At 42.6% G+C, this 24,837-nt stretch overlaps 1 protein-coding gene across 2 annotated transcripts in view; it reads right to left on the bottom strand.

Annotated features, from left to right (window-relative positions):
* The window catches only part of dgkb (diacylglycerol kinase, beta), a 768,700-nt gene that overhangs the window by 590,947 nt on the left and 152,916 nt on the right, over positions 1-24,837 (bottom strand). For both annotated transcript variants that reach the window (XM_073054135.1, XM_073054136.1), the window contains exon 3: positions 17,973-18,049. In XM_073054135.1, the coding sequence (XP_072910236.1) occupies positions 17,973-18,049 (77 nt within the window). The remainder of the gene's footprint in view (positions 1-17,972; positions 18,050-24,837) is intronic.

Raw genomic sequence — 24,837 nt, 5'->3', positions numbered from 1 at the left:
GGGACCACAACCATGTCGAGACTGAGGGAGGAGCAGTGTCCCCAATCACCTTTATACAGGGGTCTGTGGGAGGAGACACAGGAGCAGTCAGCGGGGGCGGGGGGGGGGTGTCCAGACAGACAGGTATACATAGTTTACCACATTCACCCCTCCTTTGTTTTAAAAGAGAGTCCCCATGGGGCAAAGTTTCTGACAAGTATATTTACCGAAGTTTCTCACAAGTATATTTACATGTCGAGTCTATCAGGCGGCCGAGTCCGTCGCTGCGATCTACGTAGTACCGGTGGTGATTGCACCGGTGATGGTGGTTGTGCTGACTCCGGCCTGACTGGAGGTGCCAGCCCATTAGGCATCAGTAACCCCTCATGTGTGTGCGTGGCACCCGGTACGGGAGTGTCTGGAGGAGTCGGTGTAAGGCTTGACGTGCACGGTGTCTCATGGGTAGGTGTCTCGTGGGTATATACATCGGTGGGTACGGGGTTCATAGTCACCATGGAGTGTTCAGGGTAGGGGTCTGGGGCTCCTGCGGGCGCCAGGGCGCGGATGGACACCGTGTCCTCCCGCCCATCAGGTAAGATCACGTAGGCATACTGAGGGTTCGCATGAAGTAGGTGAACCCTTTCGACCATCGGAGAGTATTTATTGCTCCTTGCATGTTTCCAGAGCAGCACTGGCCCTGGGGACGTCAGCCAAGCTGGTATCGTGGTCCCAGTGGTCGACTTCCTGGGAAAAGAGTCGCACATGAGGGGTGGCATTGGTGGACGTGCATAACAGGGAGCGGATGGAGTGGAGTGCCTCGGGGAGAACCTCCTGCCAGCGAGAGACCAGCAGTCCCTTTGACTTGAGGGCTAAGAGTGTGGCCTTCTACACTGTGGCATTCTCCCTCTCCACCTGTCCATTCCCCCCGGGGATTATAGCTCGTGGTCCTACTAGTAGCAATACCCCTAGCCAGCAGGTATTGGCGCAACTCGTCACTCATAAACGAGGACCCTCTATCACTGTGGATATAGTAGGGATACCCGAACAGAGTGAAGACGGATGTGGCAGTGGTATCGGGGCAGGGGATGGCAAAGGGGAACCCCGAGTACTTGTCGATTATGTTAAGAAAGTAGACATTGCGGTCGGTGGAGGGAAGGGGGCTCTTAAAGTCTACACTCAGTCGCTCAAAGGGGCGGGTGGCCTTTGCTGGACGGTAGAAGTGCGGTTTGCACTCAGCGCAGACTCGGCAGTCCCTGGTCATCATCCTGATCTCCTCGAGGGAGTAAGGCAGGTTCCGGGCTTTCATGAAGTGGAAAAGCCGGGTGACCCCCGGGTGGCAAAGATCCGCATGGAGGGCGTATAGCCGGTCGAGCTGTGTGCTGGCACATGCTCCCCAGGATAGGGCATCGGGGGGCTCATTGAGCCTTCCAGGCTGGTACAGGATGTCATAGTTGTAGGTGGAGAGTTCGATTCTCCACCTCAAAATTTTATCATTTTTGATTTTGCCCCGCTGTTGGTTGCTAAACATGAACGCAACTGAGCGCTGGTCGGTCAGCAAGGTGAACTTTTTGCTGGCGAGATAGTGCCTCCAGTGCCTAATAGCTTCCACTATGGCCTGGGCTTCTTTCTCCACCGCGGAGTGCCGAATTTCAGGGCCTTGAAAGGTACAAGAAAAGAAGGCTAACGGCCTTCCTGCCTGATTGAGGGTAGCAACCAGTGCAAAGTCGGAGGCGTCACTCTCTACTTGGAAGGGAATGGTCTCATCCACTGCATGCATTGCTACTTTGGCAATGTCCCCTTTAATGCGGCTGAAGGCTGTGCGGGCCTCGGCTGTGAGGGGAAATGCGGTGGACTTGACCAGGGGGCGGGCCTTGTCTGCGTAATGAGGGACCCACTGGGCGTAATAGGAAAAGAAGCCCAGGCACCTTTTGAGGGCCCTGAGGGTATTGGGAAGAGGGAGTTCCAACAGGGGGTGCATACGGTCAGGATCAGGGCCAATGACCCCGTTCTCCAGGACGTACACAAGGACAGCAAGTCAGGTGGTTCCGAACACACACTTGTCCCTGTTATAGGTAAGGTTAAAAGCTTTGGCTGCTTGGAAAAATTGTTGGAGGTTGGTGTTGTGATCCTGCCAGTCGTGACCGCAGATGGTGATGATATCCAGGTATGGGAACGTGGCCTTCAGTTGGCACTGGTCCACCATCCGGTCCATTTCCCGCTGGAAGACAGAGACGCCATTCGTGACACCGAAGGGAACGCGCAGGAAGTGATAGAGCCTGCCGCCCACCTTGAAGGCGGTGTAGGGGCGGTCCTCCGGGCGGATGGGGAGCTGATGGTAAGCGGATTTTAGGTCTATGGTCGAGTACACCTTGTACTGAGCTATCTGGTTGACCATATCTGCGATGCGGGGTAGGGGGTACGCGTCAAGCTGCGTGAACCTATTGATGGTCTGGCTATAGTCCACGACCATCCTATTTTTCTGTCCGTTCTGAACAACAACCACCTGGGCCCTCCAAGGGCTAGTGCTTGGCTCAGTGATCCCCTCCCCGAGCAGCCGCTGCACCTCCGACTTAATGAAGGCCCTGTCCCCCACGCTGTACCTCCTGCTTTTAGTTGCCACAGGTTTACAGTTGGGGGTCAGGTTGGCGAATAGCAGTGGGGGAGGGATCTTGAGGGTGGAGAGGCTGCAGGTGGTGTCCGTAGTGTGGCTGTAGGCATGGTGTTGGGTGGGATGTGCAGGTCGGTGTGTGTGTGTGTGGTTGGTAGCGGGGTATTTGACGAATTCCCACAGAACTGGGGATTTCTGACAGTGATTGGTGGGAGGGGCCCGTCATACTCCATTGTCACGCTTTTCAGGTGGTTCTGGAAGTTGAGCCCCAATAGCACAGGGGCACACAGCTGAGGCACGACCAGTAACGCAAAGTCCCGATATTCTGTGCCCTGCACCACCAGTGTTGCTACACAACCCCCCCAGATGTCTGTGGAATGCGATCCAGAAGCCATGGTGACCTTCTGGCTTACCGGCCGTGTCACGAGTCCGCAGCGTTGCACCGTGTCCAGGTGAATAAAACTCTCAGTGCTGCCTGTGTCAAACAGGCAGCTAGTCCTGCGCCCCTCCACCAGGATGCCCATCATTGACCTTGCGAGCTGGTGTGGAGCGCTTTGGTCAAGGGTCACGGAGGCCAGGGTTAAATCGCCGTCTTGGTGCCCGGTAAGCACCCATGGATCGGAGGCGGGGCAAGGTGGCTCCGACAAAGATGGCCGCCCCCATGCCTCGCACGCAGCGGGCAGGCAAGATGGCGGCAACCCCCATGCCTCGCACGCGGCGGGCAGGCAAGATGGCAGCAACCAAGATGGCGACCCCCATGCCTCACACGCAGCGCTGCTCGTCCCCGCTCGCAATTTGGACTTACAGGCCTTGGTGAAGTGGCCCTTCTTTCCGCAGCTGGAGCAGGTAGTTTCTCAGGCCGGGCAGCGTTTTTGGGGGTGCTTTTCGAGTCCGCAGAAGTAACACTGCGCGGACTTGCGACTGGCAGCAGCCGCGGTCGATTCACCAGCTGGTTGCGGGGACTTCACGGACTCACGACCGGCAGCATCCGAGGTCGATTCGCCGGCGGGTTGCGGGGTCTGCGGTGTCCACAAGGCCGGCAGGAGATCGCACGCCTGGACAGCGTCAGCGTTGTGCAGAGCAGCCTCCAGCATGTCAGCCAGCTTGATCGCCGAATGTAAGTTAAGATCGGCATGTCCCAGCAGCCGCTGGCGCACATACACTGACCTGATCCCCGTAATGAAGGTGTCTCTTACCAGGAGCTCCACATGCTGTTCCGCCATCTGTCCCCTGCAGTCGCAGGCCCGCACGAGTGTCTGTAGGACCCGGACAAACTCAGCGCTCGACTCTCCGACCCACTGCTGTCGTGTCGATAAGCGATGTCTTGCGTAGACGGTGTTCACCGGCCGCAGGTATCGTCTTTTGAGGGTGTCCAGTGCCCCTTGGTAGGTCAGCAGGTCCCTGATCAGGGAGTAGACCCGTGGACTGACCCTGGAGAGGAGAACTCTGTGCATCGTGGCAGGCTCAGTCACTCGAATCTCCTCAAGGTACGATTCGAAGCATGCAAGCCAGAGTTCAAAAGCGATGCCAGCTTCGGGAGATTGAGGGTCAATATCCAATCTGTCAGGTTGTAAAATTCGTTCAGTGTTTTAAATCGCTGTTAATAAAACTGATGCACCATCAATAACTCTAGGAGACTGGAAGTGAACGATAGGCTTTTATTAACAGTGAAAAAGGGTCCACGACCATGTCGAGACTGAGGGAGGAGCAGTGCCCCCAATCACCTTATACAGGGGTCTGTGGGAGGAGCCACAGGTGCAGTCAGCTGGGGGGGGGGGGGCATGTCCAAACAGGTATACATAGTTTACCACATGTCTACCACTTGCCTTTCTATGCTCAGTGTCAAGATAAGTTCTGCCTACCTCCTGCTTTCCTGTTCACCCTCCTGTTTGCCTTTCAGCTTCAGCCACTCTCACACCCTCATCTGCATCCTAACTCAATCTCCGTGCCAATTTCCTGCATTGGGTTTGCCCCATTCCTTGCAACAGAAATAGAGCTGCTGTTGGGCTTTCTTGGTTAACGTATTTATATAATGGGTCCAGGATAGGTTTCCTGAGATAGTGACACCCAGGAATTTAAAGTTACTGAACCTCACCACCTCTGATGCTCCGATGATTACTGGTTCATGGACCTCTGGTTTCCCTCTCCTGAACTCTACTATCGGCTCCTTGGTTTTGTTGACATTGAGTGAGAGGTTGTTGTTATTACACCACTCAGCCAGATTTTCAGTCTCCCTCCTGCATGCTGATTCATCACCAACTTTGATACAACCCACAACAGTGGTGTCATCAGCAAACTTGTATATGGTGTTGGAGCTGTACTTGCCCACACAGTCATAGATGCAAAGTGAGTAGAAAAGTGTGATCTGAAATATGAATTTATACCAACACCAAGCAACCAACAGCAGCCAATGTGTCTGTTGTGTGAAAAGTCTTTTTTCCAAATGAGGCAATGAAACCATCCAAACTCCTTAAACATTTGAAGAACATACACTCTGATAAAGCAAACAAAAACTTGGCTTATTTTCAGTCAGTTTGTGCAAAACTTTCAGAAACTGACACACACTTCAGAACATATTTGCCAGCACATCACAACAAAGCAGTGATGGTTTGCATGCTCCATACATAATTTCATTCCTCGTTGCTAAATCTGCAAAGCCATATATTAAGGGAGGCTCAGAGTATGGTTTTGCTTAAGTCACCAGACCAAAACAATTCCACTCAGCAACAACTCTGTTCTATGACAAATTGAAGAAATGTTTGAGAATGTGGAAGACATTGTGCAACATACTTTTGAATAACAGAATTTTCTCTGCAGTTGGATGCATCAATTTTGCCAAGCAATGGATCTTTGCTTCTTGGCTATGTTCACTTCAAAAGAGATGAAAGCATGGCTTGAGAGTTGTTATTTCTAAGGGGGTTAGAAGCAGATACTTTGGGTTGCTGGGCAATTTTTCAAAGAGAAGGATATTCTACTCATCAACATTCTTGCTTGTGCAACAGATTTGACACTACCAAAGACAAGACACCACCATGTGGTAATGACTTTAAAAAAAAAGCATTATTTACCACTCACAGACAATATTTTGTTGCAGAAAAACCAAAGTAATCAGCTACATAAATAATTAAATACCATTATCAGTGGTAAACTAAATCACCCCCCATATGCTCAATTCTCAACTACTTCGAGAGCTTTGCATTGAGAATGACGAGGTTTGAAAGCTTGCTGTTACACATAGAAGTTGGGTGGCCCTTAAAAGGAAACAGCTCAAGACTATTTTACATGTTTTCTGAAACTGATAATCAGATTTAGCAGAGCACGGTTTCAGTGCAGTACCTCAAATTCTTTAAAAGCAACAAAACATACTGCAAATTACTTAATGTAGGGATCTAAAACTCCTTCTGAGTAACATTCAGCCTGATGTTGAGAAGCCAATTTCACTGCTCCAAGCCCATACATCTCATTGCAAGAAAAAAAGCAATGAAGTGGTGAATAGTTGGACTGCTAATGTACACTCTAAAATTGTTGATGAAAATAGTTTTTACTGTAATTAAACAATTTCATTTGTAACTTTAAATAGCCTTGGATATTTCTGCAATTGAATTTGCAGTTCTTATTTTCTTTCACTGTACATCGTATATCAAAATTGTTAATAGTTTTTATGTAATGGCCAGAACAGGATAGGGGAGCACTGGGGCTGTGGTCTGGGGACCAAGCAGGCAGTAATCCAAAATTATTTGGAAACCATTATTTTTAGCTGCTCTGTTTGTTTTTATATGCCCTTGGAAACACTCACTTTTTAAAAATTATTTGCAAGCTTACTTTAATAGTCCATCTTTAACCTCTTGATGATTTTGAATCTTTTCTGGCTTCCAATTCCAATCCTCTGATGGTTCCAAAGTCTTTCCCAATGTTGTATATCTTTCATTTTTATACAAACCGTTAATCCCTTCAGCCACAAAAGTTGCATCTTCACAGTATAGTTCTGCCTTCTCAATGAAATATACTTTTGCTGAGATTTGAAATATCCTCCCAAACATCTGCCACTGGTAGCCCAGAGTTGTAATTGTTAATCCATTATTTTCTGTCCACTTTTGCCAATTTCAGTGTTACAACATTTCAACTGCCTTTATTAAAATTTTGGATAGTAGCTTCCAAGGCAAGTTTTTCATCACTAGCTTCATTTGAAATTGTACTGTGTGATCATCACTCTTTCTGAGGACACAAATAATTAATATGGTCAGGACCGGACCTAAAATAGCCTGTTCAACCTTTAATTTCTTCAATCTATTGTTCTGAGACACTACCATCATTACATTCTGTGAAATCATGCCTAGCAAGGATGGTAAACCTATAGCAGGTATGGCCAAGATGGCACATGTAAAAACAAATTATGACACACAGCACGCAGTCCTACCCTTCAATTCTTTAAACCCCACATAGAACAAAAAAATATAGAATGATTATCTTTACTACCAAAAGAAGCAGAAACATGAGGAAAGATAGTTTGTTTTACGGTGGCCTGGTGCCAGCTAGGTGTTTGCAAGAACATAAAGCCCACTGACACTGGAGCATAGTTACGCCATTCAGCCCATTGAGTCTGCTCTGCCATTCCTTCATGGCCGATATTGGATCCCACACAACCCCATACATCTGCCTTCTTACCATATCTTTGATGCCCTGACCAATCAGGAAACTATCATCCTTTGAGATATGGGTCCCAACACTGTTGACGATACTCCAAACGCGGTCTGACTAGTGTCTTATAAGGCCTCAGCATTATCTCTGTTTTATGTTCTATTCCTCCTGAAATGATTGCCAACATCGCATTTGCCTTCTTTACCACAGACTCAACCTGTAAATTAACCTTCTGGGAGTCCGGCACAAGGACTCTGAAGTCCCTTTGCACCTCTCATATTTGAATTTACACCTTTGAGAAAATAGTCCATACTTTTGTAATATATTTCCCAACACTGTATTCCATCTGCCACTTTTTTGCTCATTCTTGCAATTTGTCCAAGTCCTACTGCAAACACACTGCTTCCTCAGTATTACCTACCCATCCACCTGTCATCTGCAGACTTTGCTACTAAGCCATTAATTCCATTATCCAAATCACTGACAAACAATGTGAAAAGCTGCGGTTCCATACTGACACATCAGGAACACCACTACTCACTGGCAGCCAACCAGCCAACCTTTATTCCCACTCGCAACCTCCAATCACATCAGCCATTCCTCTATCCATGCCAGTATCTTTCCTATAACACCATGGGATTTTATCTTGTTAAGCAGCCTCATGTGTGGCACCTTATCAAATGCCTTCTGAGAATCCAAGTAATGACATCCACTGCCTCAGCATTGTCCACTCTGCTTGTTACTTCCTCAAAGAACTCTAACAGATTTGTCAGGCAAGATTTCCCTTTCCAGAAACCATGCTGACTATGATTTATTTCATCATTACTCTCCAAATAACCCAAAGCCTTATCCTTAGTAATGGAATCCAACACTTTCCCAACCACTATGGTTAGGCTAACTGGTTTATAATTTCCTTTCTTTTGCCGTACTCCCTTCTTAAAAAGTGGAGTGACATTTGCAATCTTCCAGTCCTCCGGGACCCTACCAGAATCAGATGATTCTTGAAAGATCATAACCAATGCATCCGTTACCTCTTCAGCAACCTCTTTCAGAACTCTGTGTTTAAATTCATCTGACCCATGTAACTTATGCACCTTAAGACCTTTCAATTTGCCTAGGACTTTTATCTTTGTAATAGCAATGGCACTCACTACTGCTCCCTGACACTCATGGACCTCTGACACACTGATAATGTCTTCAACAGTGAAGACAGATGCAAAGGCCTTATTAAGTTAGCTGCCAATTCTTTGACTCCCATTACTACCTCACCAGCATCATTTTCCAGTGGTCCAATATCAACTTCCACCTCCCATTTACTCTTTATATAACTGAAAAAACTTTGTATCCTCCTTTATATTACTGGCTAATCTTGTCAGCAGGTTCGGATATGGCCCAAGTGTCGAGTGAGAGACACTGAAGCAGGTTGATAGCTCACAAAACTTTAATGTTTTTACACTGTTTATATAAGTTGGTCAAGCCTGATGATGGTAACACCCTCTCTTCTGACTTCTGGTACAGCAGCAATAAACAATTTTCCTCAGACTAAATGAAGATAAACGGAAATACTTTTAGCTGATCCTAAACCCAAAAGATTCCTCAGACTAAATGAAGATAAACTGAATACTAACTGATAAAAAGCCATAAGATGGGAAAAGATGAAATATGAAGGCTGAGTTGTCACAACCACGGATTCAGCAGAGCAGTAGATACAGCAATTGCGCTTGTGAATTTGCATGTGTCAGCTAATTATTATTTAATCGTGATAGTACTTAACTCCATACTTGTCGTTGTAGTGCTTGTCAAGACTTGGACAGAGCACAGCAACTCTTCGCTTTTGCTTGCATCGGCCTTGCCTGAGAAATTGGACTGTCGAGTCGACTGACTCTGAAGACTAGCAGTAGTCATTTAATAATTAGATGTTCTTTTCACCCACAGTGTAAGCTTCGTTTCCAGTTTGAGAGTTTTAGTTAATGGCCCTGTTTGACCTAGCGTTTATTATTAACACTGTTAATCTTGTATGCTCTACCTCATCACAATATACTAGTTATCATCACCTTGTCAATATCTCATAGTACTGTCATTTCCTTTCTCTACACCTCCAGTCAAGAAAGTTTAATAATTATGTGTACCCTTAATATTTTAGCCTAACATTTTGTCTAACAACTTCACATCCTCAGATTGTCACAAATTGTTCCATAGTCAACTAATTAATTCAGTCACTCTTATAATGCAGTTAAATTATTAAAATAGATTCTTCAGAGCTGCTCGTACATTGCAGACAAAAACTTGGCAAAAGGGGCAGAGATCTCATTTATATTTGCAAAGTCCAGTTCAGAATCCTGAGCATATAATGGACTAAGACTGATAACATTTTTCCCTCATCTCCTCTCATATTTATTGCTAAAGTGTAGATTTTCATTTATACTTAATGTATTGTATAATATGGCTTTGATAGATTGGTGCACCAGACACTGCTGATTAATTAAGAGTTAGTACCTTCAAGAAAGGATGTCCTTTTGATACCTCTATCTCAATTGCTGACACAAGCAGCAACTCAGAACTGTACCACAATAGCACTGAGTTTGGGACATTGCATCTTGGGGATGTAGCATGCAGTGGAATCATGCAAAGCAAATAGATGGAGAACTCTAGATTCAGCAGTAACAAAGACAGGGTGCTGGATATGTGGGTGAGTTTGAATAATACAAGCAAATTTCACAAGTAATGGCAAGCAATACGACTGAAAAAGGATCTAGTGCTTTCCCAGCAGATACGAGTCTTTTCTCAGGCTTCCAGCTGGGTTCAGGTATCGATTCTAACCAACATTTCAATGACAAACTCTGCCATCTTCAACAAGGATGCCTAGTCCGTTGGTATTTATACCTCTGTACTCCGTCCCTCCTGATTGGTTAGTCCTCATCCAATCAGGTTTCCGCTCTCCCACCTTGCTTACACTCGAATTCCAGTTCTCAACTTAAAAGTGAGACCTTTGACTCTGTTCTAGACTCTAGAGGAAAATTCTTTTCCTCTAGCTTTATTTCAATGGTTTCCTTCACCAGGCGGTCCAAACCCATTTGTGCCATCAAAGTCAATCCTACGGCCTTTGCCAATGTAATGCTCTGCTGCCGATTTCTCTAATTACCGAAATGGATACACCCCTGTACTTCTTGAGGCGGGTTTCCATGGCTCCCAATGTAGAGTGGCTCCTTCTACATTGCTTAACCATGCAAAAACTATTTCAGACACAGAGAGTCTCCACAAAGAAATAAGATGATTTTGCACATCATTCCTACAGAATGGCTACAAGGTGAAGGAAATCAATCAGGCCCTTAAAAGGGCTGACAGAAAAACTAGGAAACCTAACAATGAGGAGGAACCCGTTGCTACTGCCTGTCTTCTCTATATTTCCATGGTTTCTGGAAGGATCACCAGAATCCTGAAGAAATACAGGATTAATACCATCCACAAACCCATAAGGAAGCTAAAAATTGCAGCTTATGCGTGTCAAAGATAACCTGGGACTCAGGACAGTTGGCATTTACAGGATTACCTGTGACTGCAGAGCAGCGTAAATAAGCCAGAAAGAGCACATGATGAAAACCCATATCAAGGAGCACAGGAGGTGTATCCATTTTGGTTACTCAGGAAATCAGCAGAACATTGTATTTGCAATGGCCATAGGATTGACTTTGATAGCACAAAACTACTGTGCTCTGCCAGTGGTTTTTAGGACCACCTGGTGAAGGAAACCACTGAAGTAAAACTAGAGGAAAAGAATTTTAACAAAGACGACGGTCTTGTTTTAAGTAAGAACTGGAATTCGATTGTAAACAAGGTGGGACAGTGGAAAACCTGATTGGATATGGACTAATCAATCAGAAGGGCCAGGTGATGGGGGTAAATACACCAACAGGCTAGACATGCCCAGGCATCATCCCTGACGAAGGTTGCAGAGTTTGTCATTGAAATGTTGGCTAGAATTGATCGCTGTACCCCGCTGGAAGCCGGAGAAGAGTTCATGATTGAAATCATGGATGAGAGCACAAAATGAGAAATTGGGGAGGTATGTGAGAAGACTAAAACCAAAGAAGAATTGGTAAATTTGCAGCACCATGATAGGAGGACATATTTTAAACCCCAAAGGTGCATTTTACTTTCGCACTGTCAAAGACAATTTCCAGACCATTTAGATCAGGTATTGCAGGATTGCTTGGTATAATAATGGACTGATAAGAAAATGTAAGCACAACTATTTGATACATTCAAGGAAATAAGTAGAATAATTGCCAGTTTAAAGGCAATTCTGTAGTGCAACAGGAAATATGCTAACATAAGTGGCATGGAGGTACTATCTTTTTCATGTGGAATGCACATATACGGCGTAAGTTGTTTCAGGGAAACATGATGGTTACATGAATGCACAATACTGAATAGCTGTAGGTCATTTAATTGCTTCTTATGGATGTTATGAGAACCACCTAACCTCAGCATGCCTGTTCAAAAGTGCAAGCACAGGCCAGGCAGTTTGATTCTAGTTGTGAGGAGGTTTAATGGAATAATCATCACAGAAGCTATGAACAGATACTTGTAGAATTCAATTTAACATAGGAGAGCTAACACACAGTTGCTAAAGGAAAAATAGGCTCAATGAAACTCATGAGATGACATAAAAAGGTGAAGAACATACACTCCAAATCATCTGCATGACTTTGAGATAACTTGAGTAAGTCCTAGGCATAAGATTTGCTACTATCGAAGTAGTGGTCAGTAGCACCATGGACAGAATTGGGCTTCAAGACAAAAAGCAGAGAGTAATGGTAAATACAGTGGACTCTGGTTAATTGGGAGACATTGGGATGGTACATTTTGGCTCAATTAAACAGCTGACCCAAGTAGCCAAAGTTTCATGGAAATAGTTTAAAAGGTATAAAAAGACAAATGGAATATCAAATTACATAGCTAAATGAATTACAGAACAAGTGATCACACTACCAACACTACTGCAGTACTATAAAACTGTTTTGGTTCCTAATACTTATTGGTAGACACATTCACTACTGTAAATGAGCAAAATCAGCACAAAGATATAGGGCAGATAGACTGCCTTCATACAATGCTATCAATGATTGCGTCCTCTAAATCTGCCTTTCTTTGTAACATTCAAAATGATTGTCAATGCCTTCAAATTTTTCATTGTTTCTAACTTGAAGTGAAATTTTTCATTTTCACTCCCAGCCATTTCTGGCATCTCCAAGCCCAAATTTGAAAACACTTTGAACAAAATAGTTCAGAATTATCAGTGATGAAAAAAAAACACTGCCACTCTTTGAACACAAGCACCTGCAACTGATGCTGTTCAGCAACCGTTCACTTGAAGCAGTGCTATGTCTAAGGGCCTTGAACATGCACCCAAATTTTGCTAGTTAGAAACTGTTCAGCAACTGTATCCTGCCCAAATTAAATGGCATAATGTCCCAAATAAACAAAAAGAATCCCTGCTGTTTTGCACTTCGAGAGCTATCCCAAATAAGTGGCTGCCCTGATTAACCGCTGGCCCAATTAATCGGAATCAACTGTATTTGTTCTTCAGATCAAAGGGTAGTGGACGATAGGTTCATTGGGAATCAGTTATGGTACAATTTGACAATGATTTATATTAATGGCTTAAAAATGGGTACTCAGTAGAACTTCCAAGATTGTAGATGATAGAATACTTGGAAGTATGATTAACAATAAGGCTAGCAATAGATTGTGAAGAAATATACAGTATTTTGTCAGAACGAATAAGAAATTACATTGATTAAATGACAGTTCTGATGGATGCAGAAAAGTACAAATGTTTAAAATAAAATCAACGCACATGTTACAAAATGTAGAGAACCACAAGTTTCATAAATGTTGCTTAGAATATGTTGCATAGATGTTGCTTAGAATATGAATGCAGACATGTCATGTTGAAAATGAACAAAACAATTTACTGATCCTGTTCTTGTTACCAGTCTCTTGGAAAGATATGAAGATTCCTATTAAGATTTCTTAGAATGGGGTGAGGGGGATCTGGGGATGAGGAACACAAGAACACAATAAGTCATCTGGCCCATCAAGTCTGCTCCGCTATTCAATAAGACCATGGCTGATCTGGCCCTGAACTCATCTCCACCAATCTGCCTTTTCCCCATAACCCTTAGTTCTCCTACTATGCCAAAATATATCCAACAAGGTCTTAAGTATATTTACTATGGTAGCCTCCACTGCTTCATTGGGTGGAGAATTCCACAGATTCACCACTCTCTGGGAAAAGCAGTTCCTCCTCATCTCCATCCTAAATATACTCCCCCGAATCTTGAAGCTATGTCACCTAGTTCTAGTCTTATCTACCATCATCATCTCAACTATAAAAGGACATCCTTTTATTTCTGAGGCTGGTCCCAGACTCTCCCAACAAGGACACAAGCTTTCTATACCCACTCTATCCAGGCCTTTCAGTTGTTAATAAATTACAATGAGATTTCCCCCCACCCACCCTTATCCTTCTAAATTCCAGTGAGTACAGGTTGAGAGCCAACAAACTTCCGTCTTGTGTTAACCCTTTCATCCTCAGGAACATTCTACTAACCTACTTGTACCCTCTCCAATGCCAGCACATCCTTTCTTAAATATGGGATCCAAAACTGCTTACTATATTCCATATGTGGTCTTACCAACACCATAGAAAACCTCAGCATTACATCTTTGCGTTCATATTGCAGTCCTCCGTGAAATGAATGCTAACATTCAATTTGCCTTCCTTACTATCAACTCAAACTGTAAGTTAACATTTAGGGAATTCTACACTAGGATTCCCAAGACTCTTTGCACCCCCAATCTCTGAATTTGTTCCCTGTTTAGAAATGTATGCCTTTATTCCTTCTACCAAAGTGCATGACCATATATTTCCCTATGCTGTCTGTATCCCATCCTGCCACTGATTTGCCTATCCTCCCAACTTGTCCAAGTTCTCTGGAAGATTCCCCACCTTCTCAACAGTACTTACCTCTCCACCTATTTTGTATCACCTAGAAATTTAGCCAGCAGGTCATCATGTCCTTCATCCAGACCATTAACCTATAGAAAAATGGTGGATCCAACACCAACCCCTGCTGAACACTACTGGTCACCAGCAGCAAATCACAAAAGGCTCCTTTATACAAACTCTTTGCTTTCTGCCAGTCAGCTAGTCTTATATCTTTGCCAATTCTTTCCTCTAAGACATGGGCTCCTTGTCAAAGGACTTCTGAAAATCCAAGTTAACAACATCCTCTGACTTGCCTTTATTTATCATGTCTGTTACTTTGTCAAAGAATTCCACATTGATCTTTGGACCATGCATTTAACCAGCTCATCTTATTGACCTGGTGTCAATTTGCACCTAGTTCATATAGTAATCCAGATATTTTTACCCTTTTGGTATTGCTCTTTCGTTTGAGTCCTAGCTGCTCAATTTCCCTCACAAGAACTTATTTCTTTGTTCTATCCACATCATTGGTAACCAATTAAACTACAACCACTGGTTCTCTCTCCTCCCACTCTAAATTACTCCACAGATCAGATCAGAAGTCCTAATCAAGGGCACCAAGCAGGAAACACAAACTTCAGGACTCTTGGTCTTTGTGACAGAGATCTGTGTCTGTTCCCCTCCTCTTGAATGATTCCCTGAACCACAGCGCTATGGTTAGGTTGCTCAATTTTCCTACAGCATGCACGGAGAGCAAGAATCTTAGGCTTGCTAGACAAGCTCAAGGGCTAAGGCGTCTCTAGCAGTACCTGTTGGATGCCTCTACTGGTCTCACTTGCAGTCATACCCTCTTACCCTGACCACAGATGGAATTTCAAGCAGGTTAACTCATGGGTCTGACAACCTCACAAAATACAGCAAACAGGAGCATTTCCCCCGCCTGATGTGCTGCAGTGTTTGAAGCTCAGATTGCAGGTCATCAGCTTTGAGCCTAAGCTCTTGAGCAACCAATACTTGCTGTAGATGTAATAACCAGGAATCACAAAGGGGTCCACCAGCTCTCATACCATGCAGCTACAACACATCACTTGATCCTGCATCCCTAGTTTATTCAGTTAGTTGTAATTTTGTACCTTTTTATTTAACTACTATAAAAACCTTAACTGTTCTTATCTTGTACTCATTTGTGCCTCCTTCTTGAAGCAACATGAGCCAATGTCTCAGCTCCCCACTCTCACAATGACCACTTCAGAATGCCCCTTTGCTTTAACCTGTCTTCCTTTTATGGGCTGATTTGCTGCACACTCAGTCAATCAGACACAACTTTAAAGAGGTGTACAAAATTGTAGCTTGGTGAGAGAGGGGAAGTAAAGGGAAAGTGTTCACATCATTCATAGACCACAGCTCAGTTTTATGTTTCGGGGAAAAAAAAACAAGCTTCATGAAAAGTGAATTAATCAATGGTCTCAACACAGAATTGGATAGACACAATAGTAAGAATAATTCACAGACTATAAGGATAGTGCGCATGAATGGGATTGGCAAATTTGTCCAATTTGGAGTTGGTGTGACTCAATGGCTTCCACTTGTAACAATCTGGAGGATCCAAGGGATCTTGGGGTCCGAGTCCATAGGACGCTCAAAGCAGCTGCGCAGGTTGAATCTGTGGTTAAGGTGTATTGGCCTCCATCAATCATGGAATTGAATTTAGGAGCCGAGAGGTAGTGTTGCAGCTATATAGGACCCTGGTCAGACCCCACTTGGAGTACTGTGCTCACTTCCAGTCGCCTCTCTACAGGAAGGATGTGGAAGCCATAGAAACGGTGCAGAGGAGATTTGCAAGGATGTTACCTGGATTGGGGAGCATGCCTTATGAGAATAGGTTGATTGAACTCGGCCTTTTCTCCTTGGAGCGACGGAGGATGAGAGGTGACCTGATAGAGGTATATAAGATGATGAGAGGCATTGATCGTGTGGATAGTCAGAGGCTTTTTCCCAGGGCTGAAACGTTTGCAACAAGAGGATGTAGGTTTAAGGTGCTGGGGAGTAAGTACAGAGGAGATTTCAGGGTAAGTTTTTTACTCAGAGAGTGGTGAGTGCGTGGAATGGGCTGCCAGCAACTGTGGTGGAGGCGGATACAATAGGGTCTTTTAAGAGACTTAAAAGACCCTATCTTTTCTAAGGTACATGGAGCTTAGAAAAATAGTAATTTCTAAGGTAGGGACATGTTCAGCTCAACTTTGTGGGCTGAAGGGCCTGTATTGTGCTGTAGATTTTCTATGTTTTTAATTCTGTAGTTCCACCAGGGCTGTATTGAGTTGGTGTGGAGTGGAAGTTTCCATTCGTAGGAGAGTCTAGGATCTAAGGGTGCAACCTCAGAAAATGTCATTCTCCCGCCATACTGAGCTGAGATTAAATTTATTCAGCCAGAGGTTGGTGAATATGTCGAATTCATGGTGGAGATTAAAACACTGGGTGGATTTAAGGCTGAGATCGATAGGTTATTGACTGCTGAGGGGGGTTGAAAGTTACGGGAGAAGGCAGGAGAATGGGATTGAGGAAAAGAAAAATCAGCCGTGATTGAATGGCAAAGCAGACTCACTAGGCCAAATGGTCTAATTCTTCTTCTATTTCTTATGGTTTAAGGTGAATTTAATTATGAGACATTGGATTCTGAAACACTTCCAATAGTCCCAGCATTTTAAAAGTGGGGTATTGATAGGAGGTAGTGACATATTTTTACATTTAATTTGTCTAAACAGAGAGAGAAACATAATCGTGGGTTTATAAAAATATAGTTGTCAGGAAATTGATCAATAGTTGATAAATTAAATAGACCACATTGTAGGGTGTACTGTCATCTGTCACCAAAATTTATTCAAATGACTTCAATAGAATGAATTACAGAGGTGGAGTGCACTGCAGTTACTGCAAATGAAAGCCCAAAGACAAATGTTGGCACATTATCAGAATTCCAAATAACCATTCCCTTTACTCTTTCCTTGCATGTTATGACCTAAACCCTTGAATAAAGTTAACTTGAACTTAGCAAGGTTCAATCATCGTACAGGTCTTGAAGCACTGGTTTCTCAACAACTGATGCTTTTAATTAAGTGGACTTGAAGGTGCAGAAGAGAAAATACCAACTAATATTAAAAACCAGTGACAATGAAAGAACATTGATATTGCCCTTATGGTACTTATATCTACTTTTGTGAATAGAGATTGCATCAATGAAGTTGCAACAATTCTGCATAAAGTATGGTCGATAAAATTAACAATTAAGAATAAATGCAAACTGGGGCAAATGTATACAGATATAATTTTTAGCTCTCACATTCGTTTCAAGATATCTGCCAGTTTATAATCGAGTACCAAAGAAAATGCCATGGACACTACTGATTTACAAATTCTTTCTGTATAAATGAACCAGTGTCAATTATCCACTTAGGCTTACATTTGATACCAGTACCGGGAAGAATAGTTTCATCCATGTCTTCAAAGTGGCCAAAAGAATCATTCAAAGGTTTGAACATTTATTTTTTATCATAGTATACAACTATGAAATTCTTCTTCTGGCCATTTTGAATTCATGGATGAAACTATTCTTTCTGATACTGATATCAATTGTATTAAATTAAAACAAAAATACTTGTTAAAATGGTGAAAAAACAATCCAATCTATCTCACAATCTGCAGATTCAAACAAACATCATTGCATGTAATAAATGGAACTGAAGAAATATGGACTACCTGCTCAGGGTTGTATTTTACAAGCACACCAGCACCATGGAATTCTTCGAGAACATCGTTAAGCTTCTTTGTAGAGTCTTAAAAGAAAGAAAAATATTTTAGATGGCAAGAGCTTTTTCCTAGCAAAAAATCAGATGAATTTGTCACTGGTCAGCATTGATGGGTTTTCATCATATTTTATGTCCTAATATCCTAGGGTACTCGAACAATAAAATGAGAAAGCTAGCTGGATAAACAAAAATAAACTTGCACTGAACAAGATCAGCCTCTTGATCAGCATGGGATTGGAAATACACATAATAAGATTCAAAATGTAAGAAAGTGGGTCCTTTGAAAAGAAAATATTCCTTTGATACCTGCTGTTAAAGAGATCATTTGATATGATAAATATATTTACTGCTGCATTTTAAAAAGGTTCTCCTCCTGATCAAGCAAACATATTTTGAACATGGTTCTCTTTTTTTTTTAAACTAAACAATATATTTTATCATCCCCATAGTCATCCAGATTTGTTGACCACACAAGGCATGACAAAAGTACAATTTGAAAAGAGTAATAGCAAATTATATAGGGATATGGGAATTTATTAACAGACGTGATTAATTGCAAGTGTCTGGATGTAGAATACCCAGGGCTGAATGAATGGTGGTCTGGATGTTTTCTGGTGTGTCAAGGAAGAAGTTCCGAGGATTTGTAGGTTCTCTTGTTTTCATTGTCCACCTGAACAAAATATTTGCAAAGGAATTCCCAGAATACAAGTGGCCTATGACAAATGGTAAATGGCATTGTTTTCTCCCAAAAGAGGCAATGAACCATTTCTGTTAAGACTACATAGAAGGGGCATCAATAAAGTGAGAGCTGTTTCAGTTCTGAAAGTTTCCAAAGGAATACTTCCAGCCTCACATCATTCAAAATTCACCGTAATAGTTTAATATATTAGAAATTGTGGCAAAGAAGACAGCTTCAGTTATAAGCAGATCAGGCTTATTGGATCACTGAAATCATTTACATTCCCACTGGGAATAAAAAAAAACTTCACTTCAACACATACAGTATACTTTGAAGTTAAAAGACCATAGATTCAAAGAGCTAATTTTGCATCTCTCTACAGATGCAGTCTGATGTGGATACACATTCCCAGATTTTGTATTCATCAGAACTGCAGTAAATATTAATTTCTATGAACATTTGCACAATAGTGAACTTTGAGTGCAATATCTATACGAGACAAGAACTTCAAATAGATGTTTGTACAGCATTTCAACCATCACCACTGTTGCGAAAATAACTTTTTCTCAAGACTGAGCCAGTTTAAATTCACAGTAATAGTTGATACTAAGTGTAGATGTAAATCTTTCCATTAATTTATAATTATGTGTGCCCTGAGCCAAACATACCAATTTTAAACACCTTTTAATATTTTATTTTCTTATTCATCAGAGGACAATGATTGTTTTTTTTCCCCGAAAAATCAATTTGACTGTTGAAATTGTATCATTCATTAACTAAATGCAATAGTAGCTTCTGGTCAATGCTTATATGACTAATTTAAATTTTACACTGAAAAAAGTTTGGATTCATCAAACCATAATGTTAACTCAGAAAAAAATTCATCAGCCCCATGCACTACCCTTTGAAAAAGCTGCATAAGTCAGCATTGCAGCTGATCTTCCTGAAAGTCGAGATGCGTAACTGGAATTGCTGAAACCTGGGAAAGAAACGACTATCCAGAGAACGGGGTGGTAGAGTTAGACATCCAACGGGAATAACAAGGCTACTAGTGACCTCCCAGAAGATTTAAATGGCTTCACCTCAAGAACAGAAGTGTGTTCGACTGTTACTTCCAAGCTGACCATTTTAACGTCTACTGTAATGGGGATTCCCGTGGATATAACTAATGATGTATGGCAGTAAGTAATGCGCAAACAAGCATGCGTTCCTCTGCCTGACCCATTCCTCCATTTTTCGAGTATATATGCAGTCGTGCATGAGAAGAGCAGCGTCAAGGAAATTTATACAATTACTATCACCACTGCAGCTCAAATGACTACTGACTGTGAGAATCCAAACCGTCTTCCAGAGAATCAAATAACAAGCGACGGAGGAAAGCGGAATGTACGTAGATCACTATGAACTTATTAACTAGGGAGCAGACAGAATGGGCATCATGCACATTCCAATTTGCTTTTCTCATACAGAACTGTGCAAAAGTCTTTGGCATATCCTTTAAATATAGCTAGGGTGTCTAAGACTTCTGCAGAGTACTGTAGTAATGTTATATATTGCAGTGTACTGCCCCCACAAAAAAAAGTACAAATTTCATGACATATGTGAGTGATGATAAACCTGCTTCTGATCTGGGGCTCTATTGTGGACTGAGAGTGGGAAGGGGATGAGGAGAGTGGAATCGTGGTTGGGAAAAGAGGAAGGGAGAGGGGAGGAGGACGGAAGCATCGGACAGACATTCTGTAAAGATCACTAAACCAGTATTTTGGAATAAATGCCTGGTGTTTCAGGGATGGCTGTGTTTGTACCTATGCCACCCCCTGCCCCTGGCACTCCTCTGCCAGCTGTCCCACAGCCCACCTGCTCCACCCTCGCCATTCCCAACATCCTTTGCTCCCACCAGATTTACAATCTCACTCTGTGCTCAAAGTTGACAAGTACAATACTGTGCAAAGTTCTAAGTCACCCTAGATAGACTTTTACATAGTACTGTATTATACCTCATCCAACAATTTCTGCTATTTGCATTTACTCTTCTGAACACTAGATGGGGCAATGAACAAGCAACTACTTTCAAAACAAGTAACAAAAATATCTCTAATTCAAGATAAGAGGTTCATTTGTCACTGATAACAGGCCTTCTAGTATTTCTCCTATTATATAGAAATGATAAACACCGACTTGTTTCTTTCAATAGCTCCTGATATTTGTAACTCATCGGGAGTGAAAAACCCCCCCTTTGACAGAGTTACATGCTTCTAAGTTGCATATGTTAAACAGCTTCCAATCATTTTTGTTTTTGCTAAAAAATAAGTATTAGTGAATTACATGTGGGACAAACAATTGGTAGATTGAAACAGGAGTTGTCCCAATTCCCACAGTAATATCAATGGAAGATCCATGGAAATAAACTAAATGAAATAAAGGGTTTTGAACCATGTTTTCCAAGAGATCCTACTGATTTAATGATGAACGGCCTAGAAAAGAGTGTCAGCATTTCTAGATGTCTATGCCTTACTCATTTCAGTAGTACAAAGCTGCTTCCTGAAAGTAAAAATGCTTTATTAAACTTCTTGCTTTTCTTTTCAAATCTTTTTATTATTATTATTCAAAAATAGCACAAGTACATCGAAGTAACAACACTTACAATGCCTCAAAAAAGAAATTATCTTAAAGATTGAAAAATTTTGTGAATGAAAAAAAACCCTACTAAGCAACTTCTTGCTTTTAAAAACAAATTTCTTCTTACCAAGTTAGTGTGTGATATCCATCTCAGAGGTTGATGTTAGGCTGTCTTTAAAGAGAGTGAACCCTCAAAAGGCAGAGGGTCCAGGTAGAGTACCTGGTAAGGCCCTGAAAACCTGTGCCAACCAAGTAGTGGGAGTATTCAAGGACACTTTCAACCTCTCACTGCTACAGGTGGAAGTTCCCACTTGCTTCAAAAAGGCAACAATTATATCAGTGCCTAAGAAGAATAATGTGGGCTGCTTAATGACTATCTCCCAGTAGCACTCACATCAACAGTGATGAAATGCTTTGAGAGGTTGGTCATGACTAGTCTGAACTCTTGCCTCAGCAAGGACCTGGACCCATTGTAATTTGCCTATCGCCACAATAGGACAATGGCAGATGCAATCTCAATGGTTTTCCACATGGCTTAGAACACGTGGACAACACAAACACGTACATCAAGATGTTGTCCATCGACTATAGCTCAGTATTGAATACCATCATTCTCACAATCCTGATTGAGATGTTGAAAAACCTGGGCCTCTGTACCTCAGTCTGCAATTGGATCCTTGACTTCCCAACCAGAAGACCACAATCTGTGTGAATTGGTGATAACATATCCTCCTCGCTGACAATCAACACTGGTGCACCTCAGGGGTGTGTGCTTATCCCAAGCTCTACTCTCTATATACACATGACTGTGTGACTAGGCATAGCCCAAATACCATCTATAAATTTGCTGACGATACAACCATTGTTGGTAGAATCTCAGGTGGTGACAAGAGGGCGTACAGGAGTGAGATATGCCAACTAGCAGAGTGGTGCCGCAGCAACAACCTGGCACTTAAGATCAGTGGAAGACGAAGCTGATTGTGGACTTCAGGAAGGGTAAGACAAAGGAACACATACCAATCCTCATAAAGGGATCAGAAATGGACAGAGTGAGCAGCTTCAAGTTCCTGGGTGTCAAGATCTCTGGGGATCTAACCTGGTCCCAACATATCAATCTAGTTATAAAGAAGGCAAGGCAGTGGCTATATTTTATTAGGAGTTCGAAGAGATTTGGCATGTCAACAAATACACTCAAAATCTTCTATAGTTGTACCATGGAGAGCATTCTGACAGGCTGCATCACCGTCTGGTATAGAGGGGCTACTGTACAGGATCGAAAGAAGCTGCAGAAGGTTGTTAATCTAGTCAGCTACATTTTGGGTACTAGCCTACAAAGTACCCAGGACATCTTCAGGGAGCAGTGTCTCAGAAAGGCAACATCCATTATTAAGGACCTCCAGCACCCAGGGCATGTTCTTTTCTCACTGTTACCATCAGGTAGGAGGTACAGAAGCCTGAAGGCACACACTCACTGATTCAGGAACAGCTTCTTCCCCTCTGCCATCCGATTCCTAAATGAACATTGAATCTTTGGACACAACCTCACTTTTTTTTTAAGACACTTATGCCAAAATTCTGTACATTGATTTCAGTTCACCGTTCAATACCATCATCCCGCAGAGACTAGTGGAGAAACTGTCGCTGCTTGGCCTTAACACTGCCATGAGTCACTGGATTCTGGATTTCTTGACAGAGAGGCCACTGTCAGTCCGTGTTGGCAGGAACACCTCTGACTCCATCATACTGAGCACTGGATCCCCACAAGGCTGTGTGCTTAGCCCACTGCTGTTTACACTGCTAACACGTGACTGTGCAGCCAGATTCAAGGAGAACCTGATCATTAAATTTGCTGATGATACCACGGTGGTGGGGCTCATCAGCAAAAATGATGAAACAATGTACAGGGAGGAGGTCAAACACCTAGAGAGCTGGTGCAGTGACAACAACTTAATGCTTAATGTCACCAAAACCAAGGAGATGATCGTCGATTTCAGACGGTCTCAGCCTGAGCACACACCCCTCAGCATCAGCGGCTCCACAGTGGAGAGAGTGGAAAACATCAAGTTCCTTGAGGTGCAGATCTCGGACAATCTCACCTGGTCCAGGAACACCACTGGGATTGTGAAACGGGCCCAGCAGAGATTGCACTTTTTGAGGAAACTTAAACAAGCATCACTGCCCACTAACATCTTAACTACATTCTACAGAGGCATGGTTGAGAGTGTGCTGACCTTTTGCATCACAGCCTGGTACTCCAGCTGCAGAGCTGCCGACAAAAAAGCCTTGCAGAGGGTGGTTAGGGGAGCAGAGAAGGTTATTGGGGTCTCCCTACCTTCTGTCCAAGACCTCTTTCAGAGTCGATGCCTCCAGAAGACACGGTACATCGTTAAAGACCCTTCACACCCTCTCCATGAACTGTTTGTTCTTCTGCCATCAGGTAAACGTTACAGGAGCATCAAAACTAAAACCACAAGGCTACTAAACAGCTTCCTCCCACAGGCAGTCAGACTGCTAAATACCTGCTCTACCTGACTCTGCTTTGGACACTTATAACTTGCACTGGACACTTATAACCTGTTTTTAACTGACATGCGGCTGTTGTGTTTTACTATTTATTGTTATGTTTATTATTTAGTGTTGCATTTGTTATGTTATGATTGCACTGCTCCTGGGAAACGCTGTCTCATTCTGCCCTGCAGAGCTGATGTACGGTTAGAATGAAAATAAAGTTTTTGAATCTTGAATCTGTACAGTATTTCTGTTGTTGTACATTTTTTAACCTATTAAATATATGTAATTGATTTACTTGCTTATTTATTATTATTATTTTATTTATTATTTTTTCTCTCTCTGCTAGATTATGTATTGCATTGAACTGCTGCTGCTAAGTTAACAAATTTCACGTCACATTCCAGTGATAATAAACCTGATTCTGATTCCATTATCAAAGAAAACATCATCAGTTATTATCTCAGCAGTATCAAATCCAAGAGTGTGAGCAATTAATTAGTATTGTTGGAATGGCACAATTCTTGCAACAGTCAATATATCAGTAATAAATAATACTAAGGTACCCTGACTACTTTTTTTATTAGTTATTCATTGCAATTTAACATCCAAATCACAGTCACATTCTTTCATGCTCAATTAGAACAGTTGATGGCTCTAAGTTTGTACTCAATAGCGTTCAGAAGGAAAGGGGGGGGGGGGAAGTGTTTGGGATCTCATTGAAACTTACTGAACACTGAAAGGCCTGGACAGAGAGGACATGGAGAGAATGTCAGATTCAGAATGAGTATCAGAATCAGGTTTACTGACACCAGTATGTGTCATGAAATTTGTTAACTTTTCCATTAGATGATGAATCAAGAATCTGAGAACATAGCCCCGGAATAAATGAGCGTCCCTTTAGAACTGAGATGTGAAGGAATTTCTTCAGCCAGAGAATGGTGAATCTGTGGAAATCATTGTTACAGAGGCCTCTAGAGGTCAAATCATTAGGTGTAATTAAGGGAGA

Source organism: Hemitrygon akajei, chromosome 8 (assembly GCF_048418815.1).
Source record: "Hemitrygon akajei chromosome 8, sHemAka1.3, whole genome shotgun sequence".
NCBI lineage: Eukaryota > Metazoa > Chordata > Chondrichthyes > Myliobatiformes > Dasyatidae > Hemitrygon > Hemitrygon akajei.
Note: the sequence above shows the minus strand (reverse complement) of the source record. Positions and strands in the feature narration are given on the sequence as shown.